The 11,602-nt window shown below is 35.3% G+C and overlaps 1 protein-coding gene across 1 annotated transcript in view; it reads left to right on the top strand.

The window, feature by feature from the left end:
- The window catches only part of CPLANE1 (ciliogenesis and planar polarity effector complex subunit 1), a 130,444-nt gene that overhangs the window by 46,975 nt on the left and 71,867 nt on the right, over positions 1-11,602 (top strand). The window contains exons 26-32 of the mRNA XM_061189194.1: positions 55-964; positions 5,673-5,821; positions 6,438-6,601; positions 7,119-7,207; positions 8,173-8,252; positions 9,319-9,396; positions 10,785-10,977. Coding sequence (XP_061045177.1) covers positions 55-964; positions 5,673-5,821; positions 6,438-6,601; positions 7,119-7,207; positions 8,173-8,252; positions 9,319-9,396; positions 10,785-10,977 — 1,663 coding nt within the window. The remainder of the gene's footprint in view (positions 1-54; positions 965-5,672; positions 5,822-6,437; positions 6,602-7,118; positions 7,208-8,172; positions 8,253-9,318; positions 9,397-10,784; positions 10,978-11,602) is intronic.

Raw genomic sequence — 11,602 nt, 5'->3', positions numbered from 1 at the left:
TTTTAGTGATTAAATGATCTTAATTTTGTCTTTTTAAATTTTATTTTGCTATAGAAATGCCCCAAATCACATGGAATTAACATTGACTGGTAAGCCCAATGGAAAAAAGAAAATATGTAATCAGAAGGAAAACCCTAAAAGAAAAGAAGATCATGAAAAGTTATTACAAAATGCACTTCCTGTAATAGGTGTTTGGGAATTTGAACGTGACGATGATGAATATATTAAATTCCTTGAACTCTTCTTGAGTTATGTTCTTGAAAGAGACCGACTTGGTTCCAAGGATGCTGGCATTCCATTTCTAACTAGCTTTTCTGGACATCTTAGAGAACATGAACTTAATTCTTTACTTTTTGATGTACATACAACATTAAAACGACGTCAGGGCAAAACCAAAAGCCAGAATGTGTTTAGAGCTGGCTCTTGCTTTGTTGTTTCTCCTGAGTCATATGAGTATGAAAAATCAGAAAACCAGACACTTTCAGCTTCTGTACTGGTGAATCAAGGGATCAGGCCTTTTTTAGAGAACGCTTTGAATGAAGTCAATAAAAATGAAGGGAAGAGTGGGTTGTTTGGTTTAAAACAGAAGTCAGTTTACAGAATACAAGATGACAATGCAGAGAAAACTTTAATACAGAGATTGTCAAACCATAGTTTTTGCACTCCCAAGTCTATTGAAACTAGAAGATGTATTTTCAAAGCAATTCAACGCAACGATATTAACCCTCAAGAGGATCTTCCTCTAGCACTAAATAACACATTTGGCAGTATAAGAAGGCTGTTGGAATGGATGATAAGATGGTCTGATAGAAGACTGCTCTGTGATTTTGGTCTCACTGCGTCATCCTGTGAGTACAGTCCCATCATTCGTGTAAAGACCTCTACAGCTGCCATTCTTACATCATTGTGGCTTTTGAAACAACCCTATTTTGCTACATATAAGGCAAAAAATACCATTATTAAGGTAAAGAATTGTTAATTACATACAAATGAGAATTCTCATTTTAGATTAAAACTATATTTATATTTCCCTATCTAATAAAGAATCACTAAGTAACAAAGTTAATGACAATGCTGATTATAACCTGTATCACCTAATTTTTTAAAGTGGTTCCTTTAATTCTTAAAAATGATAAATTAGGGTTAAAGTGCTTTCAGAGAGGCTGTGAGGTTTTGAGGTTTCATGTGTGTTTATAAAAAAGAAAAAGAGAGAGTTCCCTGGTGGTCTTAGTGGTTAGGATTTGGTGCTTTCACTGCCGTGGCCCGGGTTCAATCCCTGGTCGGGAAACTGATATATCCTGCAAGCTGCGTGGTGTGGCCAAAATTAAAAAAAAAAAAAAAAAGGAGGAAAAAGGAGATAATTTTAAGTGATATTACAAGAGGTATTACATTTCTATTATTTCTTTTTAAAGTTTTAGGGTTTTGTTCAGATGAGGGAGGACTAGGCAGCTGTTCAGTTTTTATTACTGATGTCTCATTGTATGTATTAGGGGATCATCTTTTCTTATACTATCTGGCAGATGAGGTTGGAGGGCCAAACCTAGAAAGGCAGATGGATATCAGTAGAGAAATTAATGCTTATGGGCTATTCTTTCTTTTCTCTACCCAGTGGCAAGTAAAAGGCTGCTCTTTTAACCTAACTGTTTGCAAGGCAAGTATTTTTTTCATAAATATCTTTTGATTGAGTACTTGCTGTTGTACTCCAGAAAAAGATGGAGGTGAATTTCTTGGAAAACAAATTTCTATATGGTAAAGTAGTTGGGACATGGACTTTTTTTTTAGTATTTGGAGAATTCCAATAGTATCTAAATTTGTTCTTTTTTTTTTCAGTTTTATTGAGGTATAATTCAAATTTGCTTTTGTTTCCTTTGCTTTTGGTGTCAAATCCAAAAAATCATCATCAAGGAGCTTAACTGCCTGTCTTTTCTTCTAGGAGCTTTATGGTTTCAGGTCTTACTTTCAAGTCTTTAATCCATTTTGAGTTAATTTTTGTGTTGGCTTCTATGTTGGCTGCATAAATATTAATTGATGTTATATATTCTTGATGAATTGGCCCCTTTATCATTGTATAATGAGCTTCTTTGTCTCTTGTTGTAGTCTTTGGCTTAAAGTTCGTTTTGTCTAAATATAGCTACCCCTGTTTTCCTTTGGTTTCTGCTTGCATGGAATACTTTTCCATCTCTTCACTTTCAGTATGTGTGTGTCCTTAAAGCTGAAGTGAGTCTCTTGTAGGCAGTATACAGTTGGGTCTTTTTTAAAATCCGTTCAACTACTTCATGTGTTCTGATTGGAGAATTTAGTCCATTTACCTTTAAATCAATTATAGATATGTATGGACATGTATGGGCTTAATACTGCCATTTTGTTAATTGTTTTCTGGTTGTTTTGTATCTCCTTTGTTCTTTTCTTCCTCTCTTGCTGTTTTTTTTGGCCATGCCACACGGCTTCAGGATCTCAGTTTCTTTCCCGACCAGGGATTGAACCCAGGCCACAGCAGTGACAGTGCAAATCCTAACCACTAGGCCACCAGGGAACTCCCTCTTCCTCTTTTGCTCTATTCTTTGAGATTTGAATATTTTCTTTAGAGGTATGCTTGGATTCCTTTTAAAAAATCTTTTGTGGGTTTTTTGTTTGTTTGTTTACTATAGGCTTTTGCTTTGTGGTTACCATGAGGCTTATACTAAAACAAGTTATATTTGTAATAGTCTGTTTTAAGCTGATAACTTTGAATGCATACAAAAGTTCTGCGTATTTATTACACTACCCCTCCCTGCATTTTATATTTTTGATGTAACAATTTGTATCTTTTTACATTGTGTATCCATTAATAAATTATTGTAGTTATAGTTATCTTTAATACTTTTGTGATTTATTCTTCATAGTAAAGTTATGAGTGTTTAACCCACCACCATTACAACACTAGAATATTCTGAATTTAACTATATATTTACCTTTACCAATGAGTTTTATACTTTCATATGTTTTTCTGCTACTAATTAGCATCTATTTGTTTCAGCTTGAAGAACTCTTTTTAACTTTTCTTGTAAGGCTGGTTTAGTGGTCATGAACTCCTTCAGCTTTTGCTTGCCTGGAAAACTATCTTTCCTTCAATTCTGAAGGACAACTTTGCTGGGTAGAGTATTCTTGGTTGGCAGTTTTTTTCTTTCAGCACTTTTAATATATCATGCCATTCCCTTCTGGACTATGGAATTTCTGCTGAAAAATCTACTGATAACATTATAGGGGTTCCTTTATATGTAACAAATTGTTTTTCTTTTGCTGCTTTTAAGATTCTCTCCTTGTTTTTAACTTTTGTCTCTTGGTGTAGGTCTCTTTGGATTTATATTATTTTGAACTCTCTGGGCTTTCTGGATCTGATGTCTGTTTCTTTCCCTAGGTTTGAGTAGTTTTCAGCCATTATTTCTTTGAATAAGCTTTTTGCCCCTTTCTCTCTTTCTGGGACCTCTGTAATGCATATATTGGTCCCTTAAGTTATCTGCACTCTTTTATTCTTCTTCCTTCTTGCTTCTTTGATTCCACTGCCCTATTTTTGAATTCTCTGCTCCTTTTTTCTGCTTGATTTAGTCTGTTACTGAATCCCTTCAGTGACTTTTTCAGTTCAGCTATTGTGTTCTTCAGCTCTAATTTACGTTTTGTACTTTTTTTGTATTTTCTGTCTCTTCCTTGAAAGTGTCACTTTGTTCATGCATTGTTCCCCTCATCCCAGTGATTGTTATTTTAGATCTCTATCAGGTAAATCACTTATCTCTTTCATTAAGATCTGTTTCTGGAGATTTATCTTATTCATTTGTTTGGAACATATTCCTCTGTTTCTTTATTTTCTTTGAGTCTCCTTGTTGGTTTCTGAGCATTAGATAAAATAGCCACATCGCCCAGTCTGAACAGAGTGGTCTTATGTAGGAGATGAACCTCATCAGTTAGCCTGGCCTGAGCTTTTGGTTGTCTCTGAAACCTTTGTGATTATCTAAGCCTCCTTTGTTCTTAGTGATTCCTAGTAATTGAGGTTATGCGAAGACCTGTCAGTGTCCCAAAGGGGTAGATCGCATTTAGCACCAGATGCAGGCTGATTGGAAGCCAGACCCTCAGACAGCATGTGGCAAAGTATGTAGTTAAGCCCTTCTTGGGGAGTAACCGGGAGATGGGTATTTTTGCCTGCTCCCTGTGGTCTGGGCCCACGTGTATAGCCATTGTGGGTATTCCTGCACCCATTAAGAACTGCTTCCTTGTTTGCTACAGTCCTGTAGGACTTGTGAATACAAGCCCTACCGGCTATCAGAGACAGGTGATCCAGGGACCTCCCCCTCAGTCAGCAGCTGCAAAAACTGGGACAGCATACGTGTGTACAGGCTCCTTCTGGGTAGATAATGGTGACTTGGAGCAGGCTAGATAGAGAAGATAGAGGAGGTGTCCATTGGCTTCCCTGGTCTCTGGGGAGGGCTGTAGCCAGGCCTAGATGAGTGCTCAGGTGCGGGATCCCCAGGCAGCAGCTTACAAAGTATGCGGATGGACTCATTCCAGGGGAAGACTGGGAGATGGCTGTTTTTGCCCACCCCTCTGTGCTAAGCCCTGTGGGGATAGCTGCAGCTGAGTGCTCACACACTTGTTAATAACTGGTTCTTTGTTTGCTATAGTCTTGTGGGTTTCATGGATACAAGACTCTTTGGCTCTCAGAGCTAGGTGTTTTGGGGGCCTCTCAAGTAGGAGTCTTAAAAGTTTGGGTACTAAACGTAGGGTCCAAACCCTTTGCTTCTTAGAAGCTGGAAGTTAGAAGTTCCCTCCCGCTTGTAGGGCGCTGTTCCGGGGTTTGGGGTTTATGGTCAGATTGTGTTTCAGCCTTAACTACCTGTTTCAACATGTATTTTCTTATTCCCCTGATGTGTAGGAGTCACTCAGTGAGTTTCTGGATTTCTTTCAGTGGTAATTTTCTGTGTGTAGTTGTACATTCAGTGTGTCTGTGAGAGGAGGAGAATTCAGGAGCCTCCTGTGTTGCCATATTGGTCAACACCCCTCCACACTTTTTAATTCTTCATTTGTTCTATTTTGAATTGCCTTTATTTTAAACTAGTTTATTCTGGGTTGAAGAAATTTTGTTTTGTTTTGTTTTTGTGGGTTTTTTTCCTTTTTTTGAGATCAGTTTCTGTTATTGTAAGGTAGTTTAGAAGATACTGTGATATTTGTTGTCACTGAAATTTTTAAGTGTTTCTAGGTGATGCATACCTAAATTTCTAAGTAAAACAAAAGAGATACATTCCTTGTATTTTTAGCTGCATATATTTTTGCCTACTATGTCATTTTGAAATAATTACTAAATGTCTTCTTAACTGTAAAGAGAGTGAAATGAAAGCAACTTTACATTTTTATTGCTATTGTTCTGTGGCCTGAAAACACTGGTGATATACCTTTCAAGTTTGTAAGGCTGATTTCTTTTGAATACTCTTTAGGTTGTCAAGCTTATTTTTTCTAGGTGGAATAAAGACTTAGTCATTGCTTCAGCATCAAATATTGAGTATTAGAAATGCAGTAAATACTTGGTGAATGAATAAGAGACTTAATCAGGAGAAGTTCTGTAGAAAGTATTAATAATCTAAAAATATAATGAAAAGTAAGGGATTCAGTAATGAATATTAAGTACTATAAATGGTTTGTTTTAGGTGCTAGAGAATAATTACCCTGAGCCTCAGAATGGACCCAATATAGAGAGTGATTATAAAACAGATGCTGGCTGTTCTGTTGCAGTATCCACTCAAGGTGGGACGGAGGAAAGAAATGATCAAAATGAATCTTGTCAAAGTATCTTGAAGTAAGTTGCTGATTATACCTTCCTTTTCAAATACCTTGTTTGATGGTGTTTGGGCTTAAAGGAGAATTGAACCCTTGAAAGTTAAAGAAATGAGCATTTCTTTGAACTAGAGAAGCAGTAAGCGAGTGCTTTCTGAAGTACTTTAACAATTCATTACAAATTTTGTTTCTTTACGTGTTGGTCTAGCTTATATCTTCTAAGAGAGGAGCTAATTCATCCCAAGAGATCCCTTTATTATGTTCATTGATTTCCTGTGTCAGAGGAGGTTGAACTAATCATCTCATCCATTTTTACGTATTAAGTAATACTACAAGTAATGTATCTTTGAATACTAAAGCTGAAGCCTTGGTAGCAGGAAGATTCCTTTGTGAGAATGGCAAATTTAGAAAAGTCGAAATTATTCTAATCCTTTGAATAAATAAAAACGGGACATTCAGTTACTCATTGAACAACCTTTTATTAAGCTTCTAGTATTTGCCATACATGGTTAAAAAACAAAGACTTTATAAATACGAAAGCTTAGTTTGTTCTTTTTCAATAAGCTGAATCAATTGAAAGCAAGCTCTTTGTTCCCAAGAATGAGTTATAATTTTAGCTGCTTCATTTTTGTCAGTAGAATGCCAACTGAAGTAAAAAATCCCGAAATAAAAGGAACCAATGATGAGATTACTTCTGTCACTGATGATACTGAAAAAGAATTTATAGATATTGAGGAGGATCTTTTAGAAGTAGAAACATTTACACAGGAGGAAATGGATATATACCCATCAGACTATGAAGGTCAGTTCATTTAGCTAATCTTTTTGTTTGACCTTACTAATTTGATATTGGTGAATGATTATCTGAGATAACTTAGTCTTACATCTAAATTGGCATGTTTATAATAGCCTAAAGCCAAATATTTAAAGAGTATTTAATATTTATGAAACGTTAAGCATATTAACTTATAACCTGAATATACAATTTTGGGGCCTTTTGCCTTGCTGTGTAATTATTATGGGTCTCCTCATTGCTGTGAACCAATTCTATGAACCTTTCCTTGGCAGTCTTCTTTAAAACAGAAACTCTCAGAGCTTTGTATGGAGTTATACACACTGATATGAGGCCTCTAAAGGCTCACCTGTGATTCACTTGATGAAGAGGGGTTGTCTCTAGGTGTTTAAAGATATTTTTGTAAGGAGGATAGAAAATGTTTCTGCCATTATATTTGTTTCCTATAATATTTCTGAACATTCTAAAAAGAAAATTGATTATTTTCCAAAAGGTCAGTTTTCTCTTCCTTCTTGTTTCCGTGTAGAGGATGCCAAAGAATCTGTTGGAATTGTTAAAAGTCCCAGTATTGCCTCTTACATGCAGATGCAGACTTTACCACAGCATTTAGAAGAAGTAAGTCTATAAGCAGTGGATAAAGTTACTTAAATTATGCTATGGTAACACTATAGTGTTTTATTCAATATATCCAACCAAGGCTATTATCTCTTAAAAGTGTACTGTGGATTGTAGAGTGTAGCCATGCAGCATTTTTCTTTCACTGAAATTCTATTATTAGTTAGATGTCTAATAATTTCAGGCAATGAAATGTTAATTTCATAAACTGCTGTAGTAAATTAATTTAATCAAGAGTGATGCAAGTGTTCCATATTCAGGATGTATAATTCAGCAATAGTGAGCAGTTTTTACACATACATGCACTTTTATGTATTATTTGTTTTCTCAAAACTCTATACACTGGATTTCCAGGTAGAACACAGACATCTCTAATTATTGAAACAATTCCTTTAAGAAGGATTTTTTTTTTTTTCTGATTTTCTGGTGGTTTTCATAGTGTACAGTTGGCCCTTGAACAACATGGCAGTTAGGGGCTTTGACCCCCATGCAGTCAAAAATCCTCATCCATTCATCCCTTAGTATTCACGGAGGATTGGTTCCAGGACCTGGCGCGGATTCAACCAACCCCAGATGGTGTAGTGTATTTACTGAAAAAAAATCCGCATATAAGTGCACCCCCTTAGTTCAGACCAGTATTGTTCAAAGGTCAGTTGTACTTACTTATGTAGTGATGTGTGTGTAATTTACAAATACATTGTAAATACATTGTAAATGATTTCTAGTGACATCATTTGTCTTTGTAGTTTAATATGCTCAGTGGCTCAGGGTGATGGGCCAAAGGCATCACAGTATAAAGGTCTAGTCAGAGCAGGACTGGGAGTACATTTTAATGTTTGGTTTCGCACTTGCTTTTAGACTGTTTTTATTCCAGGCGAATGGCTAATGTGAAACTCAAGATACCTAAGACAGTAATACCTGTTTGTTTCAACTATTTTCTTTTTGGGTACTATTAATTTTAACAGCATTCCACAGGAGAGGTTCAGTGTCCAAGGGAAGAACTGTTAGAGACGTGTATGGAGGAAAAATCAACTGAACAGAGAGGGTAAGGGGGAAAAAGTATGGAAAGCTTTCAAAGCTCATTTGGGATTCACTTGATGAAGAGGGTTTTTTTTTTCCCTCATCATTGACAATATATATTTTATGGTGATACTGTGTTCCTAGTGAAATTGTAACCTCAATTTAATAGTAATGGTAGTGATGATTTTTAGTAAATTCTATGCTTGCTTCTAAATCTTGGTAGAGTGAAATAAATAATGACGTCTAAAATGCTTTTTGTTCACCTGTCACTATCAACCTTAGAGTAAAATACAGCTATGAATAGACCAGAGTTTATTCAGCTGATAATTAGGGTACTCCCTCTCCATACTAATTCCACTTTTCATGGGTCAAGTAAAGAATCATTATGAGTCATATATGTATAATCTTTCACTGTTATGGTATGATTACTGCACACTGTCCATAGGGCTTTGATGGACACAGACTCTGCTTGCTAGCTTATTATTGCTTCAAGGATAGCTGAAGGCAGTTTTCATTTGTTGCAGTTTGGGCATGATTTCTTAATTTTTAGAATTTTTGATGTTTTAGAATTTTAGAATTACCTCAGATAAGAGAGGCAACATAATTAGATTTTTTCTTTTCTTTTTTGTTCGGGTCTTCTGTGGATAATTAACAAAAAAAATATGTTTAATGTCCTGTGCCTTTACAAGTAATATAGATATTTCTATTAATAAAAAACTAGTCATTACAGTTTCAGATGTGATAATGGCCTCTGTAGTGTTCCTGAGCAAAGTGTCTGCTTCTTCCTAGGTAAAATTTGAGGTCCCAGCTAACTTCATTTCCGCTCATTTTAGATTATATTATTTCTGTTGCCAAGCATTTAATAGTGTTCAAGTCGTATATTAAAGCCATCCAGACATATTCTTTGCTTTTGTTTGAATCTGTTACTATTGCTATAGAGACAGATGTAAATAGATTGTAATTATGAGCTAAGCATTACAGAAGATTAGAGGATGTTTAGACTCTTAGATCGTGGAGCATTAGATCACCTGGACCTTAGATAATGTGAAGAATATCTTGCTTCCTAATTGATTATCAATCTTTAATTATAGTATGATCGAAGGCTTTATAGATCCAGAACACATCACTTCTCATTCATTTTGTGTAGATACAAGTTCAGAAGTTTCTAGGTAAGAATTTTTGCATACTGCACCATATTGATATAATTACAAATAGATAAGAGAATGAAATGATGCCTACTGTACCATTTTGAAATAATTACTAACATCTTGACCAAAAACTAAGAGAGTAAAAGATTTTCCTCTAACAGTTGTGTTTTAAAGACATGCAGGAACTATTTTAGAACAAGTCTTTTCTGGAAAAAGAAGTAGTGGATATATTATTGAAAGATGTTGTTGTTGCTCATTTTCAGCCTCTAGCAGATTTCTAATAGCATATGAAATGCTTCTAATTCTCTCATAGAAGAGAGTCATCCAGTTGTCTTCTGAATTTCTTTTACAGAAGTTGAACAGTGTGTTTAGTGTTTACAAATCGTGTTGAAATAGGAGAATGATATAGCACAAATTTGCTTTAAAAAAATTCTCCAGTATTAGAATTTATCTCCTTGTTACTTGTTAAAAGCAAAGGCCAATAAAGTTGTCTTAAAATAGGCAAGTCAGTTGTAACGCCTGTTTTTTATGGATTTCCCAAATATAGTTTTGTTATTGAAGATGTGAGATGCTTGACAAAAGGCAGATGTTATTGCTGAAAGGGAATTAATGTAAATCCAAATAAATCTAAACACAATTTAATGTGTTATTTTCTTTTTAGAGACAATGATCAGTTTATTTGGACATGATAGTGCCTGTTCCCTAATTTAGGTTATGAAATTGATTTGCTTGTACAACATTGAGTCCCTTCTATGTTTTAAGGACTCATCCCCAAACAATCATTTTATAAAACAAAACTTACTTTGATTTTTAACTTTTATTTCTAAATAAGCATTTTTATTAGGGTTTAATTATTAATATCAACTCTCTGATTTGTTTGGAAATGAAATGTTCACAATAGTGTTTCACATTTAATGAAGAACAGGAGTTTGCTCTATCCATGTTAGAATTAAACATTTTTTTAACCCATACTTTCCACAGTTTTCTTAAATCCATTCCGGATCATTAAATTTAGTCCAAGAAATATATTCCTAATCCAAATTACGTACTCTGTACACCTAATCAGAATGATTGCACAGGTCTCAAACTCAGATGCCTGTAGGGACCAGGCAAGTAAAATGAACGTGAGAACTGTCCTGGGTTGTAACACCATAGGGAGGGGACCATGGTTGACTAGACATTACATGTCCCTTAATTACAGCATTTGGATGAATAACTGTGCTGATGACAAATGTGTCTGGGGGTTGAGGGATAGAGTGAGATCGGCCTTAGGGTTTAAATTTCCTGAAAACTTCCAGAAAGCTTTTAAAGTAGAATAAAAAAGTAGGATCAAAATACTCAGCTCATAGACATCTAATTTGTTTCTTTCTTGATTAATGTGTGTTTTTTATTTATATGCTTCCACATAGTGCACGGATCTCTGCATGTAAAGATAAATCTTCCTCAGCTCCACCTTTGGTATCAAATAGAGTCACTGTTGCTTCACAAACACCTGGGCCAACAGCTCAGCCAACCCAGAGAAATGAACCCAGGGCTCAGTTATCACATTATTCCGATTCTGTTAGGCAAATGCTCCAAGATGAAATGTTTAAATTAGTTCAGGTAAGCACATCTTAATATAAACAAGTAAGTCTACACATGATATATATGTAAGGTTTTAAAATATGAAAAAACTTCCAGAGACGGACAAGTTAAAATTAAATTGCAGGGCTTCTCTGCTTTGGGCACTCTTGCTTTCTTACTCAGGAGTCCTAACTCTAGGGACTAGAGTCTAGGCTGAGTTCCCTACTTCTCATGATGACTTTTTTTTTTGCTGAGCTCTTGGGGATGCAGAGCTGCTCACAAAAGTGAGGTGGAGGATAATCAAACCAGACCAGCGGCCCCTGCTCAAAGGTGCCCAAAGTTTATTTTCTAACACAGCCTGTCACATCACATTTATCATCCCCAAACCAAATGTTGGCTTGGTTTGAAATTGTCAGCTGCATTTTAAAGTATTGTTCACTTTGCCTTCCATCATCTTTTTCTCACCTGGTTATCCTTTCCTCTGTCTACCAACAATTTTTAAATATTTCCCTTTTCTATTTTATTCCTTAAATATTAATTTCCCTCAGATCTTCTCTTCTCTTCATGTGTTCTACGTTCACTTTCATATCCTTTTTTTTTTTAATCGTACAATTTTCTTTTTTATTTATTTATTTTATTTTTTGCTGTGTTAGGTCTTCGTTGC

Source organism: Eubalaena glacialis, chromosome 4, assembly GCF_028564815.1.
Source record: "Eubalaena glacialis isolate mEubGla1 chromosome 4, mEubGla1.1.hap2.+ XY, whole genome shotgun sequence".
Taxonomy (NCBI): domain Eukaryota; kingdom Metazoa; phylum Chordata; class Mammalia; order Artiodactyla; family Balaenidae; genus Eubalaena; species Eubalaena glacialis.
Note: the sequence above shows the minus strand (reverse complement) of the source record. Positions and strands in the feature narration are given on the sequence as shown.